Source organism: Paroedura picta, chromosome 1 (assembly GCF_049243985.1).
Source record: "Paroedura picta isolate Pp20150507F chromosome 1, Ppicta_v3.0, whole genome shotgun sequence".
Lineage (NCBI taxonomy): Eukaryota > Metazoa > Chordata > Lepidosauria > Squamata > Gekkonidae > Paroedura > Paroedura picta.
The window spans coordinates 141,831,913-141,855,766 of record NC_135369.1 but is presented as its reverse complement, the minus strand read 5'-3'; the positions used below and the strand labels follow the sequence as shown (position 1 = coordinate 141,855,766).

Here is a 23,854-nt window from a genome sequence, read left to right as displayed (position 1 = left end):
AATGGTTGGTTCAGTGGTGCTGTGGTTAAGAGCAGAGATTTCTAGTCTTTTTAATGGAGTCTGATTCCCCACTCCTCCACAGGTAACCAGCTGGGTGACCTTGAGCTAGTCACAGTTCTGTCAGAGCTGTTCTCACAGAGCAGGCTCTCTCCGCTTCACCTACCTCACAGGGTATCTGTTGTGGGGAGAGGAGAGGAAGAAGATTGTAAGCCACTTTGAGACTCCTTCAGGTAGTGAAAAGTGGGGTATAAAACCCAACTCTTCTTCACATGTATATATGTATGTATGTATGTATGCATGTATGCATGTGGGATACGCTTCTAGGTAACACTGTGTGAACAAGACCTTGGGGTACTTGTGGATTGTAAGCTAAACATGAGCAGGCAGTGTGATGCAGTGGTAAAAAAGGCAAATGCCATTTTGGGCACATCAAAATCACAAGATGTCATAGGCCCATACGGCAATGGTCAGACCACACCTGGAGTACTGTGTGCAGTTCTGGAGGCCTCAGTTCAAGAAGCACGTAGATAAAATTGAAAGGGTACAGAGGAGAGTGATGAGGATGATCTGGGGCCAAGGGACCAAACCCTATGAAGATAGGTTGAGGGACTTGGGAATGTTCAGCCTGGAGAAAAGGAGGTTGAGAGGGGACATGATAGCCCTCTTTAAGTACTTGAAATGTTGTCACTTGGAGGAGGGCAGGATGCTGTTTCCGTTGGCTGCTGAGGAAAGGACGCGCAGTAATGGGTTTAAATTACAAGTACAACAATATAGGCTAGATATCAGGAAAAAAATTTTTTACAGTCAGAGTAGTTCAGCAGTGGAATAGGCTGCCTAAGGAGGGGGTGAGCTCCCCCTCACTGTCAGTCTTCAAGCAAAGGTTGGATATACACTTTTCTTGGATGCTTTAGGACAGTGGTCCCCAACCTTTTTATCAACGGGGACCACTCAACGCCGTTTACTGAGGCCCGGTGGGGGGGGTAGTTTACTCCTTTACTCTCAACCACTGCCCTAATGCTCTCTGATCACTATGGTAATGTTTAAACATCCCTTCAAAATAAGTTACAGACACGCCACAACAATGAACATAAGGAACATTTTATTTTCATGGAAATTTTAACTCATGACAATGACAAATCAATGGGAACCCTGAGCTTGTTTCTCTGCAACGAGATAGTCCCATCTGGGAGTGATGGGAGATAATGACACCCAAAGTGTGTTGTAAAGGGCCGGGGAGGGGGGGAGAAGGTGTCCTTCGGGGCCCACCTCCAATTAGTCGAAGGACCACATGTGGTCCGCAGCCCACAGGTTGGGGATCACTACTTTAGGATGCTTTGGGCTGATCCTGCATTGAGCAGGGGGTCGGACTAGATGGCCTGTATGGCCCCGTCCAACTCTATGGTTCTATGATTCTATGTATGAGATTTTTACGCCGCCCCTCTCCAGAAGTAATTTAGCCTGGAAGTAACTGTTGTATGGATCATGGTGGCTAGATGGGCTGCTGACAAGCAGAGTACAAGTTTACCAGGATGAGCAGAATAAAAGCAAACAAACAAAAACAAATAAGTAGTTGTCATGCCTGGCTTTAATACACCTGCTTAGGATTCCTCTCTAAGGTAACTATTTTCATGAACTAAAATATTCTTATTGCAATCCTATGCAGAGTTGCTACAGACTATTACTGTGAATTTCAAAGGGTTTAGAATTTTGTTTAGGTTATTAATTGCCTAAAAGGTAAAAGGTATCCCCTGTGCAAGCACCGAGTCATGTCTGACCCTTGGGGTGACGCCCTCTAGCATTTTCATGGCAGACTCAATCCGGGGTAGTTTGCCAGTGCCTTCCCCAGTCATTACCGTCTACCCCCCAGCTAGCTGGGTACTCATTTTACCGACCTTGGAAGGATGGAAGGCTGAGTCAACCTTGTGCTGGCTGCTGGGATTGAACTCCCAGCCTCATGGGCAGAGCTTCAGACTGCATGTCTGCTGCCTTACCACTCTGCACCACAAGAGGCCTATTAATTGCCTAACCATATTTAAATATAGTGCTAAGAAAGGAGCCAGGCAATTTCTAAGTGACTATGAACTGCTATGTACAATATTAACCTCATGCTACCAAAAATAATATTCTGGAAATATACACACATAACCTAATCTGTAAATATGAGTTAATATGTACATCCCTAAAACAACACTTTGAGAATTTTGCTTCATTGTTTACATTCTTCAGTTAGGAAACAGAAGAGCCAAGAAAGATTCTGACATATTTCCCTTGTGAAACTTCATGAACGTTTTTAAGATGAATGCTGGAGATTTTCAAGATGACATGACACTGATCATATAGGGATATATCTGTTGTTCAGTTTTGTCAGTAGGCATCATGGAAAATCACATCTGAGATCACTCCAAATGTTTGTCTGAAACTGAACCATCAGCAGAAAACCAGGAACCCACTTTAGTCACACTGATCCAGGTTAAAGTCCATGTGCAAAACCTAGCTGTCTATTTAAGGCTCTGGAAGCGCATATAACAACAGACTATTTAGCTTTAAGTAAAGTCAGTCATATATTACTGAAAATTAGAGGAACTATGTCCCAATAGTTCTAGACAACTACAGAAATGACATAAAGGGTCTTCATAAAGGGTCTAAAAATTAGCATTGCTGGTATTTGAAGAGAAGAACCAGAGACACGGAGTCATATGCCCAAAGCAATAAAATACTTAATGGTGCAATCCTAAACAGAGTTTATAGCCTTGTAAGCCTAATGACTTTAATTGCACTGCAAAGTCTCTGACCAAAACTGATTCCTACTTTTGTACAACAGGGTATTGCTACCCCAAATCATTTTTGAAAAGCCATTTAGTGAACATATGAAATCAGTTTCAAACCTAAATTCATTCAAAAGAAACAGGAGAGTTTTCAACAAGATATTTTCAGGATTGTAAAGTATCCTGTTCATGGGAAGAATAACTTTCCTAAGGGTTTTTAAAAAAATCTCCTGATCTGTACCACTATAGATTTCTGGTAAGGGATTGGAGGAGGAGCTGGTCTCAGGGCTTAAGCACCACTTAACACCCACTCAGGGCGACTGTCCCGCCCTGAGTGCCTCCTCCTCCAACTGGCTTGCCTGTCTGTCCAGTGGTCAGCCAATTGCTTTCCATTCCCCACCCCTGACCACCCTCTCCTCCTTCCACTTCCCTTCAAGGCTCAAAGGCTACAGATCCCTGCTGCATGAGAGCTGCCCCTGCCAGTGAGTTCTCTTCCCAGGGGCCTCCAACTTGCAGCCTTTCCAAGTCCTGGGGGGGGGGGGAGAAACCATCCACAGAGTTCTTTCACCCCCACTCCCCCCAATCTAGCACTCATTGTATTCCTGAATGCAATGGGCTTTGTCCCTACTTAGATATAAAAATACATGAAAGAACAGGACACTAGGAGACCAATCAAACAGATCTACACAGAATCCTACTGAGGTCTATCCAATGGGATTTAGTCTCTTGAAAGTAAGATTGCACACTATATTATTTAGGAAGAATTACCTTTACAGAGCTATTACACAACTGGATCATCTCCCTCATCTGTCAATAAGCCTGACACAGAATATTTTTATCAATGTGTCAGCAGTGTGACTCGGTGGCTAAAAAGGCAAATGGGATTTTGGGCTGTATCAAACAGAGTATCATGTCCAGATCATGGGAGGTGATGTTACAGCTTTATTCTGCTCTGGTTCGGCCTCACTTGGAGTACTGTCTTCAGTTTTGGGCACCACAATTGAAGAGGGATGTAGATAAACTGGAGCATGTCCAGAGAAGGGCAACAAAGATGGTGAGGGGTTTGGAGACCAAGTTGTATGAGGAAAGGTTAGGGGAGCTTGGTCTGTTTAGCCTGGAGATGATTGAAAGGAGATCCAATAACCATCTTAAAGTATTTAAAAGGCTGCCATGTAGAGGATGGAACAGAGTTGTTCTCTCTTGCCCCGGAGGAATGGACCAGAACCAATGGGATGAAATTAATTCAAAAGAAATTCTGTCTAAACATCAGGAAGAAGTTCCTGACAGTTAGAGGGGTTTCTCAGTGGAACAGGCTTCCTCAGTAAGTGGTGGGTTCTCCATCTTTGGAAATTTTTAAACAGAGGCTAGATAGCCATCTGACGGAGAGGCTGATTCTGTGAAGGATCAAGGGGGTGGCAGGTTACAGTGGATGAGCGATAGGGTTGTGAGTGCCCTGCATAGTGCATGGGGTTGGACTAGATGACCCAGGAGGTCTTTCCCAACTCTATTATTCTACGATTCTATGTTATTTTTGTCTGAGGAAGCATTTACTTTTCAGAAATAATGTTTATCATATGTGAAATGCAGTTCCAGAATTAAACACTGGTAATCTCTGGGAGGGTTACTTCATCGATATGGGAGTCTACGATACACAGCTAGATGATTTGTCCCTGTTAGAAGAAGAGCGGTGATTTTGTACCCCGCTTTTTACTACCCAAAGGTAATAAATTGCTTACCCTTCCTTTCCTCACAACAGACATCCTGTGAGGTAGATGAGGTTGAAAGAACTGTGACTGGCCCCAGGTCACCCAGCTAGCTTTATGTGGAGAAGTGGGGAATCAAACCTGGCTGTCCAGATTAGAGGCTGCTGCTCTTAACCACTGCACCAAGTTCTGCCTCTGTCTTCTACAGTAGCGATCCTCAACCTGTGGGGAGCGGACCACATGTGGTCCTTCGAGGTGGGCCCCGAAGGACGCCTTCTCTCCCCCCCCCCTGGCCCTTTACAACACACTTTGGGCGTCATTATCTCCCATCACTCCCAGATGGGACTATCTCGTTGCAGAGAAACAAGCTCAGGGTTCCCATTGATTTGTCATTGTCATGAGTTAAAATTTCCATGAAAATAAAATGTTCCTTATGTTCATTGTTGTGGCATGTCTGTATCTTATTTTGAAGGGATGTTTAAACATTACCATAGCGATCAGAGAGCGTTAGGGCAGTGGTTGAGAGTAGAGGAGTAAACTACCCCCCCCCACCGGGCCTCAGTAAAAGGCGTTGAGTGGTCCCTGGTGCTAAAAAGGTTGGGGACCACTTCTGTTATGAGGTGGTAAAATGGAATTGTGCTCAGAAGTGAGCAGAATGTCCTCCCTCCATTTTCATGGCAGCAATGTAGCCAAGCAGCAGCTCATGATCTTCATTTGTAATCTTTAGGATCAGCCCCAAATTTGCCTTTTTGATACCTTGTCCCACACAAAGTACTAGCACAGCGTATTTCAGATTTTCCCCACTATGTATATCTATATTCAAATATTTCCTAAACTCCTGAACAAATGGTTCTTTTAATCCTTCACCATTGAAGATTGTTTCATAGCAATTTGGAATTGTCAGATGATATTCCAGTCTTCTCTGATTTAGAACATTATGGGCCAACAGACTCAAGAAATGTGTGCTCAAAGACTGGATGAAGCATTCATAGTGGTAGATCTCTTTGTCTAAGCAACCATTTAAGACCAGAAGTAAACAGTATGGGCTGAGGAGTCTCATGGTTCACTACCATGAAGGGTGGCAGTTACTACCACATAGTGGGATCTACTACCATCTACTACCATTACAGGGGTGGGGCTGGCAGTGAGAAAGAAATAGCCCTTCCTACTTCTCCCATCAAAAGAAAGCTTTTTACTTCCTTCTCCGTGATTTAGTCTGATACCCTCTCCCTGTTGTGTCATGGCATTTAGACTACTCTATTGAAAGCTCTCACAGAAAGAGCCACTTTCCATGGGCACAAACCTATGGGCCTTATTGTCTGAGATGAGGTAGAATTCTTGCTGCTATGTTCATGCTGCAGGAATCTCACATAATATCACTGACTGAGAGAGCACCCAGTTTCATGTCTGGATTATACTATGCTATATGGATTTTTGTATGACTGGTGCTAACAAAGATCAATGGGTAATGAAATTACAGTATGAAAGATTATAAAAACAGATAAAGAATACTGCTTTGGAACTGGGCCACACAGCTAAAGCAAAGGCTTGGATGACCTTTAGAACTCTGCAGGCTACATTTGGCGGACCAGTCACACATATGGCCTTGAGTTGCCCCTTTGGCACTTCTTGATAGCATAAATGGAGGTGTTGAAATCACATCTGCTGCATGAGTCTGAAAACACATCTGCAAAGACTGTATGCCAGAGTTCCTGCTGAGATCCCGTCTGAGAACTCGAGAAAGAGTAAATGTGATGTCAGGCCAGTTGGGAATTGGGACAATTGAATCCAATTACACTATACACTGAAAATGGTACATAGATTAATCTTAAATAGAAAGGGGGGAAAAAGAAAAGTGAAACAGAAAGCTAGACTGAAAAGTGATTGGTGCATAGCAGTAGCATCGATAGCTCTTTTTTTTTTTTTAGACCAGTCCCTGTTCCCAGACCACTTAACAGGAGCTTGATGTACAGACAGTAGCATGCAATAGTGCTTTTCTACATACCATTAAAACAGTCCTACCAAGTTACCAATTCTGAGAGAGCTAGGCACTGAAATCAATGGTACATGAATGAGGCCATTTCTCAGTGGGAAAGCATAACAGTGTTGCTGGATCAGACTGAAGGTCCAGTTAATCCAACATCCTGCTTCCCCTAATATTTTAAAATAAATTTAGGTCTCCCAGCTGTCCTTTTCAATACTACCCTATATAGCTTTAATAATATTGATACAAGAAAGAAGTGCGAAAGAAAGTCTGCTTTTTTTCCACATGGTCTCAAGAAATGAGTGTGAATGTGGCATCCTTTGATACCAACTGAGTGCTTTCTCATAGTAATCTTGGCTACATCAGACAGAGTGACTCCAGCAATTGCTACTAGCACACCACATCGCCTTTTCCCTAAGCTGGTTTCAGATGAAAAACTCAAAGCAAAACCCACAGCACAACATTGAGGTTACATTGTTAAATTCAAACATTTTCAAACCAATAGCTCTTATGATACTGTATCTAAGAAATTCCACCTTAGGCAGCCTATTACATGTGCCTGTGCTTTTTTTTTTTAAATCCAGTAATTTTGCTGAATCAGTTCTGAGATGTTTCCATAATGCAGAAATATAAGCCTTGGCAAGTGCTCTTTTAAAAATGAAAACCTATAAGTGTAGTTTCTAGATCTGAGATTTGAACTACACACACACACACACACCACTCCAAAAACAAAAACAGACAAACAAACAAAAAACAACAAAAATTAAAATTAGGATTGAGACATTAGTTTCAAAATAATGCTTAAAATCAGAATCAAAGTATTAATTTCAAAATATTAAATAGCTCTCAGGATAACTATTGTATATGAGGCCAAGCTGAGAAATGGCTCCTGCTTGTCTGATTTTCTAAGTATATCTTTTACAACAGATAAAGAGAAATGTAGTCATTGTTTATCTTACTGGTGACCCACGATCTCCAGGCTTCCCTGGTTTTCCAGTCGGGCCAGCTACTCCAGGCACTCCTGGGGCACCCTGTGGAGAAGAACATTGGAAAGGCACGTTACAAAGGAGCATACTAATAAAGTGTGGCTCAGTAGATATGATCAGAACAATCATCTGCATTATGCACAACTAGTGAAATGAAAACTAGCCATGCTAGCCTAAACAGAGTTATACTCTACTAAGACACTACTAATAGACTCTACTAATATATACTCTACTGAAGGACTTAGAAGAGTGTAATTCTGCCTACAACAGAATTGTAAGTGGTGTAAAGAAATTCATCTACAAATTCTTTCTCTTGTCCACTTTCATTTGCTTACATTTTCATATACTTTGCGACATATATCATGATACCTTAGTTTTCTCCTTTTACTTGTTTTATGGTGTACCTTTCTTTCACCGTGCAATTCAAACAGGTGTATACAAGAATGAAGAAGAAGAAGAAGAAGAGTTGGTTCTTATATGCCGCTTTTCTCTTCCAAAGGAGTCTCAAAGCGGCTTACAGTCGCCTTCCCTTTCCTCTCCCCACAACAGACACCCTGTGAGGTGGGTGAGGCTGAGAGCCCTGATATCACTGCTCGGTCAGAACAACCTTATCAGTGCTGTGGTGAGCCCAAGGTCACCCAGCTGGTCGCATGTGGGGGAGTGCAGAATCGAACCTGGCATGCCAGATTAGAAGTCTGCACTCCCAACCACTACACCAAACTGGCTCCCAGACATTGCTTGGCTTCATCCAACCTGCTGTATCTTGGTGCCTTCAAACTACACCTGGAACCAGGATTTTATTTTCTATGTTCTCATGAGCAAAGGTGTCATATTTCCAGTTGGCAATGTGCCTAACAAATTCCTTTCTGCTTCTTGGCTATACTAACTGGCCTGTGGTTTTAGAAGATATAGGAGTAAACGTGTCTGTTTCAGGAGCTTCTGTGGCTAAGCAGTATTTTGAAATGGCAACTTATTCTTCCAGTTAATTTAAACATGATTCAAATACATGTAGTAAGAGAACAAGAGGCTGTCTAGTTGCCACGGAGCTGAATGCTCCATACTCAGATACTCACTGCAGTTCCTATTAGTATCTGGCCTGTGGGGGAGTGTGCTTTATTCCATTTTAAGGACTACAGAATTCTTGCTCCCCTCAGCTTCCTCTTGGTATTATTTCCATTTGAAGAAGTGGGAGATGACAAGAAAACAGACAGACAGACATACAGGCAGACTTAATACATGTGGAATTTTATATAGGGAAACTAAATAGCAGTTTCAGAGCGACTCCTTCCTGATGGTTAGCTTATTATTACTACTACTATTATTTTGTTAAGCACTATACCTCAGAAACCAGGAGCTTTTCTCTTGAGAATGTGTTTTCCAATATGCCACAAACCCCAAGTCTTCTCAACATTAACATCTTTCTCATCACATCAAAGGCACACATTCCATAAGAGAAATTTTCAAGCCTCATAAAACATCATGAAGCTTCTTGTATTCTCAAAGCTTAACTGTACTCGAAATGATTTCCTCTTGACTGTTTTCCAGCATAATGAACATGTGCAGACCACATTAGCTGCAGCCAGATTTTAAAAACATCTTCAATTTAACCATCTGTAGTCATCAGTGTTCCTCTCTATTCTGTGATATTTGTAGAGACTTAGAATGCACAGGGGGAAAGTCAACAGGCTGCATATTTTGTCTCAATGACCTGACAACAAGATTGTGAGGTATTGCGTAACACACAAAATTAAACAGCTATCTAATATAACTTGTTCACCTAGTCGTACAAAAGATTAGGTAGGTAGATATGGAAAACAGAAAATGGACATTTTGATATGAGATTGATGCAGTTGACAAATACAAGATCCAACAAAACAAAATCCTCCAAATTAACATTCAAAATATTACATCTGAATAATGTTATAAATTAACACTTACTATTGGTCCAGGGGGACCTCTTGGTCCTGATGGACCATCTTTTCCAGTAAAGCCCTATTTGAAAAATGAAGATTTTTAGATTAAAAATTAAAAAGACAAATTAATTGTATGGCAATGAGTTTATGGTATTCATTATTTACTTATAATTTTCGTGAATTATTTCAAATCCTTGTTCTGTATTAATTCCACTTTTGGTATGGAAACCACTATGCAATTTAGTATAGTACTAAAGGGATCTTTTCAAAAAGAAACTTCTTTTCTTAATCCAAAGTGTGTTTGGATTCAATTAGCGACTTTGTGCTGATGGTTTATGGATAATTTGACAATGCACATAGAGATAATGATCAAAATCAAACCATAAGTCTTTGAGTGATGTAAAATTGTAACTTCCCTCATGTAACCCCTGCTCCACTTGCTTTCCCGCCGGTGCCCCTGACTTTCCGCCACCCAATGGGGGTTGCTGCCAGCAGCAGCTGTGCAGCGCCACACCGAGGGGGAGCCCAGCCTATGGCAGCTGCCGGAAAGCACCAAAGGTGAGCCGGCGGCAGAGTGGCAGGGCAGCCCCCACGGCAGCAGCTGGGGAGGAGGACGAGGAGGAGCCGCAGCCCGGTACCGACTGATCCATGGACTGGTATCGGTCCCTGGTCCAGGAGTTAGGGACCCCTGCTTTATAGTATTCAAAGTTCTTCACATTCATTACCTTCTTGTAATACTTACAACTTTGTAAAATAGGTAAAGGCAAATGAGGGATGGAGACAAATGACTACCTGAGTTCAGTTCATGCAGACGTGAGATTCAAACCAAGGATTACTTGATCCATCACTTGTTTAGCTAATATGCCTCCCTGGCTCTTAATTTATTCCACTTAAACATGTGATTTGTTAAGTCATATTCAGGTTTTATTCATCCAGATACTTGGCCACTCCTTGCAGCAGCCTCTGATGGGTATCATGTCAATGTAGGAAAATTGTGCATGTGCTACATGTCATATAGCCAAAGGTGTATAATGTATATACACACACAATACTATTTTGACACATGTAGCCTGATACCACTGACAACTGAGACTGGGTCACAAAAATGAGAGGTATGCATGCTGAATGGGAGATACACTTCTGGGTAGCAATATGTGTGAATATGATCTTGGGGTACTTGTGGACTGTAAGCTAAATATGAGCAGACAGTGTGATGTGGCAGTAAAGAAGGCAAATGCAGTCTTGGGCTATAACAACAGAGACCTCACATCAAAATCACAAGATGCCATAGCCCCACTGTATACCCCACCTGTAATATTGTGTGCGGTTCTAGAGGCCTTACTTCAAAAAGGACATGGGCAAAATTGAGAGGGTTCAGAGGACAGTGACGAGAATGGTCTGGTGTCTGGGGACCAAGTCCTATCAGGAAAGGCTGAGGGACTTGGGAATGTTCAGCCTGGAGGAGGTTGAGGGGGGCCATGATTGCTTTCTTTCAGTATGTGAAAGGTTGTTACTTAGAGGAGGGCAGGGAAAGGTTCCTGTTGGCAATAGAGGACGGGACCTGCAGTAACAGGATTAAATTACATGGAAAAAAATTTTTTCACAGTCAGAGTAGTTCAGGAGTGTAATTGACTGCTTAAGGAGGTTGTGAACTCCACCTCACTGGCAGTCTTCAAGCAGTGGCTGAACAGATACTTATCCTGGATGCTTTAGACTGATCCTGCCTTGAGCAGAAGGTTGGAAAAGATGGCTTGTGTGGCCCCTTCCAACGATATGATTCTAAGATGTTCTACTTTACAATTTTCCAGTTTAGACAAGATATTTATATATGAAATTATATGTGAAGGCATCATCAAATAGCATCATCAAAATTATATGTGAAGACATCATCAAAATCTTTTCTAAGCGGGAAAATTATTGGCTGTAGTGAAAACAAGATCCATCACTTAAGCAATACCCCAGCCTCATTACTGATGAATCTCTCATCTCTTATAAAATAGAAATGCTTACTCTGTCACCTGGTGGTCCCATTGGGCCAGGGGGCCCACTTAATCCTGGAGATCCCTAAAGAAAAAAGATTTTAAAAATAATCAGAAACTTATTCAGCTTTTCAATAGAACCCTTAAGGTGACACATTCATTTAGTGACACTGTTTTTGGGCAGCAGAGAGAACATGCAGACGAACAACAAACAGCACCCAGATCCAAACAAATAAGAAAGCAAACAAAAATAAATCAATCTAATTTTCACTTCAATTATATTCTTGCCCCACACTTTTAAAAATTATCATGTTACAGAACTTTTAGAGATGATGTTGAGATATCAATTAAGGATTAAACATCACAGTCACATCACAAAAATGAACTTACTGCTCGACCTGGTAGCCCTGGCTCTCCAGCATCACCTTTTATCCCTTGACGGCCCTGCAGTTGATAACACATAATAAAGGGTATTATTTTCTGGAAAGCAATTGGCATGAACTAAAGCCTTTGTAATATTCTGATCAAAATACAAATTCAAATAGAGCTCATTATGCCCAGTGTTCATGCAAGTAACTGTTGAATAGAAAAATCTTGTTCTTCACTCAAACCAGTAAAAAACAAGGCAAAGGTGAGTTTCTTCACCCATGTTTCTGTCATCACTGACAATGACAAAGTACCTGCCTGTAACTTAACACCCAATGTCACATTAACTATCTTCCTCATAAGTTCAAGCAGAAATGACCCATCAGCCAAAGATGAGTAGACAAGAAAGAAATTTTCAAGCTGGCAATGGAAAAACTTTATTCAGACAATAGAACGAGTTCCTAGGTATAAAACCTCGTTTTCATATTTTACTTCATCAGTGAACTTATTTCTTAATTGGGTTTTTTCAAGGATACTAACAAAGTCTTCAACAACTACCTTATATTTTAAGCCATATAACTTGGGTCTATTAATATCAAAGGTTCATGAAGGTAACTATCTTATAAATGACCCAAATGTCCCTGTCCCGTCGAGGCAGTGGGCCAACAACTCGTGGTCAACCACATCAAATGTGGTTGACAGATCTAGTATCATGAGGATGGCTGAACCACTCCGATCCAGCTGGCGTCAGAGATCATCCAGGCGACCAACACCATCTCCACCCCATGGCCAGGTGTGCTCCTGCTACAGAAAAAGTGTTGGTTCAGAGGAAAGACTTTGAGCTGGAACAGCTGCTGAACAAGGACTGGAATTGGAACTGGCATTCCTGCAGCCAAGAGTGTCCAAATTAGCAGAGTCATAAACAAGCCAAGGAGTCAACAGCAGGGGAGTACTGGAGCCAGGAGTGTCCAAAAGCTAGCTAAGAAGTAAGAGCTATATAATCAATATGCCAGTCAGGAAGTTTCCAAGTTCAAAGTCAGATTCTGAAGTTGTCAGAAGAGTAAAGGCATGTGGGTGGGGTCAGGCTGTCACAGGTTGAGGCACGTTGCTTCCATGCCATATTATTCAGGGTGTGCCTTAAATCCAGTTTGCACTTTGCCTGGGGATTGTTTCTGCAATCACCAAGAGCCTATGTCTTTCAAACAATGCTGGCTTTGCAGGTGAGGAGATCTACGCCTCTCCTGTAGGGGAGTCAGAGCTGTCAGTGTCCAAAGCCCAACTAATTGCCTCCAGCTGAATGTTCTCCATCTTTAATGCCTTGTTGCTTGTTTCTTGCTGGGCTGAAAGCTGACTAATTTCAGCTGCAAATCTTCACTTCCAAATTTTTCTCTGAGCAGCTTGCAGTGTTGACAGGAAGGGCTGTGACCCCCCTCCGCCCCTGCCTTCTGAAGTCCTGAACAGTCTGAGGGGCAGTTTTAGAGAGGAAGAAGGAGGATGATAAGGAGAGGGACAACAGAACTTCAGCCCAGCCTGCTGTGGGCCTGATCAGAACCAGGCCCCTATAGCATCAAATTACTTTGGAATGGCATAATTGTTCTTGTGGTGGCCTTGAGGACACCATCATATAAGGGTACCATCACCTCAAGTGCACTGTCTATAGACTGCTGGGTGTGTCTTTTAAAATTTGGGATCTTACTAGATATTAATGATTTTAATAATATTTATTCTTGTTTATTATTGTTATCTGCTGCAGCCTACCGTGGGATAGAGCCTCTTGTGGCGCAGAGTGGTAAGGCAGCAGATATGCAGTCTGAAAGGTCTGCCCATGAGGCTGAGAGTTCAATCCCAGCAGCCAGCTCAAGGTTGACTCAGCCTTCCATCCTTCCGAGGTCAGTAAAATGAGTACCCAGCTTGCTGGGGGGTAAGGCACTGGCAAACCACCCCGTATTGAGTCTGCCATGAAAACCCTAGAGGGCGTCACCCCAAGGGTCAGACGTGACCCAGTGCTTGCACAGGGGATACCTTTACCTTTACCTTTACCTTACTGTGGGATGGGCAGCCTTAGGAAAATAATTTTATGGCAAGTTGATGGTTGGAATATATGTGCTTTGCTGGCCTTCCTATTCAGCCTAGTATGGGTCAACATGATGCTTGACACACTCACATGGTCTGTTAGTACTGGCAGTATTACATCAGTACACCCAGCACTTCCTCCTCAAAAAGCAAAATATTCAGAACTCTAATTTGCATATATGTGCCACTCAGTCAGGCCAAAATGTTCTTCGATATAAACAAATTTAGCCATACTGAAATTTGCTCTCAGCTGGTTTATGGATCAGATTAAACCTTGCTAATGCAACTTCACTGATTAGAACAACTTCTAGTTATTATATAATTTTATTTGAAAGTTCTTCAGTAGATAAATGATCACAATTTCAAGAAAACAGATTACTCATCCTTAATAAATTAATTCCTGAGAGTGGCTGCATTAGTCTGCTGCAACTAAGACAACACTCTTTGGTACCTGAAAGACTAATAGATTTATTAACTATAATCAAAGCCCATTTTAAAAATGGGCTTTGAAAGGGGTGGCAGGCAGGAGGGTATGAGAGGGTGGCCATGGCTCCCTTTGGCCGCAAAGTGGGCTAAAGGGAGTGGAAAGCCCGCCCCCCTGCTGGTGGCGACAGTGCTTTGTGGCCCGCAGGGAGTCTGCAACCCCCCCCCGGCTCCCTCCCAGCAGGAGTGTACTTGTGGGCCACAAATCCCTGTCACTGCCTCTCTCTTCATGGGCGACGATGGAGGCACTAAGCCACCTGCACGTATATGTATATGTTTTTATTATAATGTTTTATTTATTTTAAAAATTATAAAAAAAGAATAATAAGTGATTACAAATTCCTTCATCCCTCCCCCTCTTGGAGTCTGAGTAACTTTTTAGATCACTTGCGAAGGCAATCCATGTAGAAATGCCATTGTTCTTGGTATTCTTCAGACGGTTTTCTATTGACTATCGAGGTGAGTTTTGCCATTTTTGATAACTCAGCCACTTTATCCAGCCAGAATGAAAGAGTAGGTGTCTCCATGGATTTCCATATCTTAGCCAATGTTAACCTTGCTGCCGTTGTAGCACAGAAAAAGAATGTTCTAGCTTGAGATGGGGCCCGAAGTCCCCATACATGTATATGTTGAACCTTCCTGACTGTTACCATCTTCTATGGAGGCCAAGGGTCCTTCTGAGATTAGGCAGGCAGTAACCAAGGGAGAGAATCTTCTTGGTCATAGCACCACACCTCTGGAATTCTCTCTCCTCAGGGAGATTCACCTGTGCCCTTCAGTTGCTGTCTTCTGCCAGTAAGCAAAGACTTTCTTGTTTCACTTGGCATTCCCTCAATGATCCCTATTTCCTAACCAATGTTTTATATGTTTATAACTCTTAACACTTGTTTTAATGATGTATGTTTTAAATATGTTTATATTATCATGGTTGTATCATATATGTTTTTATTAGTGGTATTATAACATAACTAGTAATCAAGCCCGCTGCAGGGGAATGCAGTGGGCGCTAGGTCCTGACCTTAGTCGGCGGCGGCGGCGGCGGGCTGGGCGGCGGCGGCGGTGGGCTGGGCGGCGGTCGGCGGCGGCGAGCTTGTTTAGTTGGTGGCAGGTTGACGCGGCGAGAGGCGCTTTGTGCCTCTCGCCGCATCAGCCCGCCAGGCAGGGAACCCCCGGCAGCCGCGCGACTGCCGGAGGCTCCCTGGGTCGGCAGCCTGATGCGGCGAGAGGCGCTTCGCACCTCTCGCCGCATCAGGCCAGGAGGAACTGCGAGCCGCGCGGAGCTGGGAATCGGGGGCTCCCTGGGTCGGCGGCCTGACGCGGCGAGAGGCGCGACCGGGAGGAACTGTGAGCCGCGCTGCGCGCGGCTCGCAGTTCCTGAAGCTGGGAATCGGAGGGGCCATTCAGCAGGCGCTTTGCGCCTGCCGATTGGTCCCTCCGATTGTCTGTCATGAGGAAGGGTCCAATCCGGACCCTTCCTCATCACGGACTAATCCCACCTCTACCCCCCTTACCGAATTATATAGTCCGTGGCGCCACGGGCGGTTTAAAGATTTTATCATGTAACTTGGGAGCCATGTAAAAAATAGAAAGGCAGGATATATATGTTTTATAAATACTAAATAATAATAACTTATAAAGCATATTATTTAGTAATTTTTCCAGTGGGATTAGAGACTTAATTTAGTGCTCAATGTGCTTTTGGTTTGCTGTCTTCAATTAGGACACTTATGAAACTTCAGAGAGAAATATGGATTACTTTTTGAAAATTAAATGAATGCTTGTTACCATCAAATTAAACATTTATTAATTCTTCCTAATAAGCAGTGAATTTCAGTCACAGTTTATATTTAGCAAGAAAAAGTTCTATTAATACCAGATAGCCTCAAAATACTTTGGTTTGGATTCATCCCTTCTGTGAAAAAGAATAAGAGTTTATGGACAGAGTCCCTCCCAATGCAGCACTTCAGTTAATGAGAGTTGCACAAAATAGGTGCTGTGGCAGGAAGTGGAACCTGAAGAAATCTGCTCTTGCATCTTAATGTGGAGAAAGCTCTATAAGCAGAGTAAAAACTGCACAAAGAAGAGAGGGTTCTGCCAAATCTGCTTTCTCCCTGTAGTATCCTGTTCCTGAGAATATCCCACTTCCTCAATAGCAGCTTTTCTGGGCAGTATATGAGGCTGCACTGGGAACAGGAAAGTGATAAACCTTTTATGATCGCGCCCAGTTTATGAAAATATAAGATATTAAGCCCACTGTAGGCAAAATACAGCGGGTGCTAGCGGGGTGGGTGGATGGAAGGAAGGAAGGAAGGAAGGGAGGAAGGGAGGGAGGGAGGGAGGAAGGAAGTGAATGCTGGGAGGAAGGCAGGCAGGAAGGCGTCGGTGGTGAGTGGGGATGGGGGGGCTTGGGAGATCGCGCTGGGGAGAAGGGGGAGGGGGAAAGCGAGTGGTGAGTGGGGATGGAGGGGCTTGGTGCAGGCCAGGGGGGAGGTTGGGGGGCGGAGGCTAAGGGCCCAGTGGGCGGGCCGAGCCCCCCTCGTCCTCCAAGAGCCACATGGCAGGGTAGGTCGGGGGGCCGCCTACCTGCCTTGTTGGCGGCCAGCCGTGAAATGGCAGCTGTCAGCCGAAGGCAGGCCAGGCTGGGGGGTGAGCGGGTAGGGAGGCAGACTGACAAGCGGAGGCAAGGGGCCAATCATTGGCCCTCTCATCCTGGACCCAGCCCTCCCCCACAGCCCTTAGCATTTTATTTGTACCGCTCCCGCAGAGCGGTGTAAAGATTGGATCCAGCCCAGAAGAAGAAGACCTGGTTCTTATATGCTGCTTTTCTCTACCCAAAGGAGTCTCAAAGTGGATTACAGTCACCTTCCCTTTCCTCTCCCCACAACAGACACCCTGTGAGGTGGGTAAGGCTGAGAGAGCCCCGATATACCACTGCTCGGTCAGAAAAGCTTTATCAGTGCTGTGGTGAGCCCAAGGTCACCCAGATGGCTGCATGCGGGGGAGCAGGGAATCAAATCTGGTACAGATCAGAAGTCTGTACTCCTAACCACTACACCAATTTGGTGTAGGTAAATGCTCAAGAACAGAGGGAAAAGGTTGCATTTCAATAGGCTGTACAATTGTATAGTTTCAGATACAGATGTGCAATCTATTATTCATTTACTGTGCATTACTAACTCTAGAGTAGATTGTACAGACAATACAGATTTCCATTACATGAGTAGTACATTTTAATACAGTCCTTCCTCCAAGGACCTTAGGAGTGCACTGGGCTCTCCCTTGTCATAAGAACCCTGTCTTGTAGGTACACAATGTGACTGGTCCAAGGCTTCATGGCAGAATAGGGAGTTGAATCCAGCTGTCCCAGATTCTAGTCCACCATTCCAGCTACTGCCCTAAGATTCTTGTGCAAGTTGCTTGGGCAAAGAAAACAGCTGTTCTCTTTGAACTTAACCCAAGTGCCCTCAGACTTACTCCTCCTACAATAAGAACTAAAATTTTCCTGAACTAATTTTCTTGAAAATTAACACAAAACCCATGTGTAATTAAGCCCAGAATCTACAATATCAGATTTAATTTCTCACGAACTGCCTTTCCTTGAAAGTTTTATTAAAATAAATTCTCCGAGAACAGTGCAGTTCTTGTGGCTCTGTTCCACTAATAATAGTGTTTTCCCTGGTGTAAAAAGCCTACCCTGGATGAATTATCCAGCTCTTGCAGCAGCATAAGGCTCATTGCACCAATGGAAAGTGCAATCAAGTAGACTAGATTAAACTATTATTATTGATATCACCATGTTCTGCCAAAGTAAGATTAATAGATCAAGGGTTATGACAACACGTCTGTCTATCAATGCAGTTTATACTAAAGCATGCTGATATACTAAAGCATGCTTCCCCCATTCAGCAGGTGTTCAAGTCTCCTGTGCAATATGTATTAAAATGTAATACCAAAAGTTGTGTGTGAGCCCAAATTAGGGTGTGCCAGTCATCCTGTCCTCTACACAGGTATGCATGAAGACTCCTTGCATACTCACAGGTTCTCCTGGAATGGAAAGTCCATTTGGCCCCTGTGGACCTGGTGGGCCCTGAGGGCCAGAAGCACCCGTATCTCCACGAGGTCCCGGTGGCCCCTTAAGGAGAAAAATAAAAGCCGATTTGTTAGCCTTTGGTGACTCACAAAGTTGTATCTAAATAAGATCAATTAATTTTGATTTAAATCAATAGTTTTTCACATGGTGACAGAAATTATCAAACAATGGACTAATATTCTGAAAGTTTCATTATCTGCTGGCTCTCTAGATAGTGATAATAACATATGCAGAAATCCTATAAGCCATTAGGGGGCGCAAAGATTGCCTGGTCAATAAGTTTATCACTTTGTGAACAGGTCATCTGAATATGCCCCTGAAGCAATGCCATTTAAAGGACAGGGATGTGCTACTTGAAAATATGTTGGAAATGTTAGTGCAGTTTCTTCTGGCATTAACTGAAAAAATGGTTTGCCCATTATTCAGAAAAATGATGCATTCTCAGGTTCTTCCCCAAAGCACTATGTGGATATCCCATATAACTTCCTTGAAAAGGAAAGAACAGTTCAGCAGAACTGACAGTCTATTTCTTACATTATCACTACCTTTATTCTAGGATACCCTAATGCTAGAAATGAACCGAAGAGAGGAAACAAGAGATGTTCATTATCTGTATGACACTAATAATAATCAATTTACACAGTACAAAGAGGCAAACCTAGGTATTCTGCAACATGTATAATCAACAGAATCAGTAGCTAATTACAGTTTTCTGATGAGCACAGAAACACATTTGTTTGTGAATGTATTTTGTCACATTTATGCTTTGCATTTCTAGATAGTCTTATCTTATACATAAATGTGATACAAATACTTGCTCAAAATACATTAACTAGTTTAGGTTTTCAGTATTCAAAACATAAGACAAAATATTGTTAATATCCTAAAGACAAAGACTTACAGGAGGTCCGTTTGCGCCTCTTTCACCTCTTGGTCCCTTAGCACCTGGGCCTCCCTAAAACAATAACATCAGGCATATCATTTTGGTATGAAGAATGCAAGGTTACACATTATATATGCAGAAAAATAGTCATTGCCACAGTTATTACGAGCCATGCAAAGAGCTCCATACAGTGTAAGCATTCTCCAGGCAAAATAAGGTGGCGTGCGCTACTTTCAGCTAACAGCCAGGTACATATATCTTTTCAGAAACTCAAATGAAATGGCACAGTCAATGGCCTAATAGGGTAAACAATACATCTATGACTGAGTAACACTGGAGCTATTGCCCATTATGCACAAACTAATGATTTCCATCCCATCCCATTCATAATAGCATCTACACCGTACCGCTTCAAACAGCACCTGGAAAAGCCACTATGAGCAGTCCGTAGTACAAGAACCACTGTTGTTGCAAGCATGTGTCCTGCTACTGTGGGAACCTAATGGACAGGGTTATCATGGGCAATAAGCAATGCTCCCCTATAATCACAAATAATGTTTGAAGAAGATATTAAAGTCTTCCTTATTTTAGTTCCAAAAATAACATATTCATATGTGCATACATTCTGAAGTCATGAAAAGATATGGAAATTGCCTGCTCTCCAAAACTACATCCACCATGACAAGAACATGTTCTTACTTTTCAAAATTTGCTTTTGATCAGTGTGCATGCCCTCTTTTATAATGTTCAGAATTTTCCTTCTCTTTTAAAATTACCCCTTTGACCTCTTATGCACTGGAGGTTTCATTCCGGGCTGCATGCTGGAGTTTTAGTCATGGCAGGTTGCCCCACCTCTTCCTGCACCCACATGGGGGAGCATTTGGCCTGGTGCACCTCATCCGCCCCCAATTTGTGCTCCTGCACGGGAGCTGGGGCAGTGAAGTTCCCAGTGCGTAAACAGTCTTTGAAATGCAATTAATTAGATCAGAAAGATCTATTTATTTAGTGTAGTCAGTTTAACCAGTCAGCTGATGAATATGCAGCTATTTATTTAGTTTATTTTCAAGATGGATTCCAAGGTGTAAATCAATGCAACCAATAGGCTGTGACATCTAATAAGCAATGCAATTGTAGCAGGATATTAGAAATTTTAAACAATGTGGTGAGAGCAGGACAATAATTCAGCAACCAAACAGTGAATATGATGCATACTGGTCATTCTTTGAAGAAAAAAAAACCCTCCCTGAACCATTATCTTCCAATATAGTCTTAAGCAGGGAAAGTTGTTGCACTGTGGATAGGAAGAAATATTTTCTCCAAGCCAAGTTCCCCTCTTTTTTTGTGGCACAGGGGAAGCATCATTTTCATTAATTGGCATAGCTGTTGCTATATTTTGACAGTCCTGTTCCTAATTTCTAGTAACAGAACAAGGGCTTTGTATCTCACGTTCAGCCCTGATTCATGATTCATGTATTACAAAATCCACCTGACCCCTGTATGTGGTCTGAGAATTCCATGCTCAGAATTTAATTCACAGATAGAATCAGATTGAACCCACAGCTCAAGGAGAAAGGGGCTTAAGCCTTTCATCCTACAGACACAGCTTCCCTGATCTGAAATAAGAACGGCTTCTTGCACCATGGGGGAGACTTATGTATGAAATAATAATTCCCATTTCAGATGAGAAAAATTGCATGAGAAAGGCTTAAACTCCCTCTCCCCAAGTTGTACTGTGAATGCCTGTGAATTACGTTCAAGCAGGGGACTCCCAGCACATGTCTGATCAAAATTCCTCATGGTGGGCACAAGGACTTTGAGACTTATTAATTAGCCCTAAGTCATCGGGAAACAGAGTGGAGGAAAGTTTTGACTAAATCCCTGAAGAACAGGTATCCAGTGTATTGAGCAAGATGACCTTAGCCCGAGATGGGTGGACAATTCTTCTTCCCTTTGTACTCTTCTACTACAAAAATCTATTGCGCAGCAAAGTTATGCTGTCTGCCATATAAGAGAAAGTGCCAAAAATCAACAGTCATTGGTGTTACATCGATATTTGGGTTACAGTGCCAAGGCAAAAAGGAAGGTTTTGGCCATGAGCTGGCACTTGTGCATGAAAGAATTGAGGTATGAGATCAGTGTGTAAATGACAGGCACTCTTTAGGGTTATGTATCAGCCATAATATATATTAATCTTTGCTTACAGCGGGTCCTGGAGGTCCTGGGGGTCCCACGCTGTCCTGCATACATGTGCAAGCATTCGGCAATGCTGGGCATTTTGCTTCATCTCTCTGAAAATTCAAGCACAATCCGCTGTCACTTTCTTCTCACAGGAAACCAATTGCAATCCCTCTGGTAGTTATTTCATTTAACAAAAGCCAAAAACTTGCCATTCTATAACCTGCATTTCCCATTGTATAACCTAGCTCTTTATAATCCCATCTCAAAGTTCCTACTCAGTTTATTTATTTATTTAAAACTTAAATGTATGAAGAAGTACATGAGTCTAATTGTGCCATCTTTGAGGCTCAGATTCAGGGTACCATTTTAAGGGGCATTTTGGGCTGCAGTGGGAGGCAAAAAAAAAATGTTCTGCAGGCAGAAAATGCTACACTGAATCCAAGTAAATATTTATTGAATTATGGGAAAACAAGAAATATAAACTTCAGTTCCAGCAAGAAATAGGCAAATGCATGGGAAGCAAATAAAAGTTCTAAGAGCCAAATCAGAAATGAAATCACATGCAGTATGACAAGGGACCTGGTTTCACTACAGCCTACAGAACAAGCATTTATATTAGGATTCTGGCAAAGTGTACACAATTCTTCTCTTGAAGTCTTAAGATGATGAATGTGGTCACATACTTAATCTGTTATTTGGCTCAGACAACGTTTACACCTATTATTGCACATTGTCCTCTTGGCAGGCATGAGTTAGAGTATTGACATAAAACATTCCATTTGACTAGCATTAAAGCTGCCAGGATAGTCCCTTTATATTTACCCTGGAAGGAATATCACAGCATCTATCTCTGCTAGTCCACACTGCATTGCACACAATGTCAAAGCTCTGGATTTCAAACTATGAAAAATGAAAAAGAAAGCTTTTAATTAATGATACATCCATAATAAACATCAAGAACACAGCCGTGCAGTACAATATTAGGCAAAAACATTTTTCTTCTTCATCCTGGTCACAAAAGGTGCTTCAAAGTATAATCCCATGAACCCCTGAAGATGCTGTCAGGGGCTCATGGGAACTGGACAACTGGAGAGCCACATTTTGACCACCCCCGCACTAGACTACCAGAACTCCCAAGATATTCTTAATGTCACTAAGTTTTTATATATATTTATATACTTACTAATAATGGTTAGGGAAGTTTGGTCAAAAGAAACAGAATTTCTTTCCAATTAAATATTATGTATCTCAGACCCAATTTTCCAATTAAAAATTATGTATCTCAGACCCAATTTTCCAATTAAAAATTATGTATCTTCAGAACAGCTTCTATGCTAGGGCCAATGTTATAGAAAATAAGATCTAGGGATGAAAAACATCGATGAATACTGGTGGATTTTAGTAGAAAATTAAGACACCTAAAGTTTGTCTACTTCAATAAAATATTTCAGCCATATTTCCATATTTGTGTTTTGTTTGGTCATACAACAATTTTGATTCAGACTTTTCACAATCATCGACTTCTCATATTTTAACTGTATATTTATCTCAAGTCCGTCATAGGTGACAGCATAAAATCGGTGCAGAGGTAGGCCGATGCACTGATTTTGTGATGTGTGACAACATTTTGTATGCAATCCAAAATACAAAAGTCTTGCCGTTATCCTCATGCATCTGATAAAGTGAGCTCTTACCAATGAAAGCTCATACCACAATAGATGCATATGTTCTTGTGGCTATGTAAGCAATTTCAGCATTTACAAGGATTCCCCCCCCCCCTAAATTTTATATAGGGCGAACTTTGAGCTGATGAATAAAATTGATTACTTACTGTTGCTGTTTTCCTGTCTCCTTTCTGCAGTTTACCAAGTATTTCATACCCATCGGTAGTGATATTTCCAGCCTCCTTGATGGGTTTTTCCATGATTTCAACACAGTCAATGTAGATCTTAGCACTTGTAGGGGTTATAACAATATGAACCTGCATAAAAATTATTTAGAAGCATTAACATATGTAAAGCTCTTTCAGCACATTAAATATCCTACTATGTTAGGTACACACAGAGATATCTCTGTGGTGAAGAGCTTCTGAATTGATTGTAATGGAAATGGCAGCTCCACCCCCCTCCCCTGGAAATGCTCCCTCCACTGAAATGAATAAGGTAGCCCAAGCAAATGGGGGCAATCTGGGCTACTGATCAGGGTAGGTAAATATGTTTAGTAAGAGATGAGATGGACCAACCATGACCATATAAGTAATACAACCACCAAAGATAAAAATGAAAAGAGCATATAAGGGATGTGTTGACTCCTCAAGAAATGTATTATGCTGAAATTTGCTATAGTTTAGAAAATCAAACAGTTCCTCTCACTCATAGATACTGGGCAGACATCAAGACATGGATGAAGATTACAGTTTTTCTTATATTCCCAATGCTAGGCTGTAATAGG

At 42.2% G+C, this 23,854-nt stretch overlaps 1 protein-coding gene across 7 annotated transcripts in view; it reads right to left on the bottom strand.

Moving 5' to 3' along the window:
• COL12A1 (collagen type XII alpha 1 chain) overlaps positions 1-23,854 on the bottom strand; it is a 171,030-nt gene that overhangs the window by 9,009 nt on the left and 138,167 nt on the right. For all 7 annotated transcript variants that reach the window (XM_077306567.1, XM_077306593.1, XM_077306572.1 and 4 more), the window contains 9 exons: positions 23,235-23,384; positions 22,226-22,303; positions 21,427-21,513; positions 19,244-19,297; positions 18,289-18,384; positions 11,721-11,774; positions 11,362-11,415; positions 9,377-9,430; positions 7,412-7,483 (listed from right to left, as the gene is read on the bottom strand). In XM_077306567.1, the coding sequence (XP_077162682.1) occupies positions 7,412-7,483; positions 9,377-9,430; positions 11,362-11,415; positions 11,721-11,774; positions 18,289-18,384; positions 19,244-19,297; positions 21,427-21,513; positions 22,226-22,303; positions 23,235-23,384 (699 nt within the window). The remainder of the gene's footprint in view (positions 1-7,411; positions 7,484-9,376; positions 9,431-11,361; positions 11,416-11,720; positions 11,775-18,288; positions 18,385-19,243; positions 19,298-21,426; positions 21,514-22,225; positions 22,304-23,234; positions 23,385-23,854) is intronic.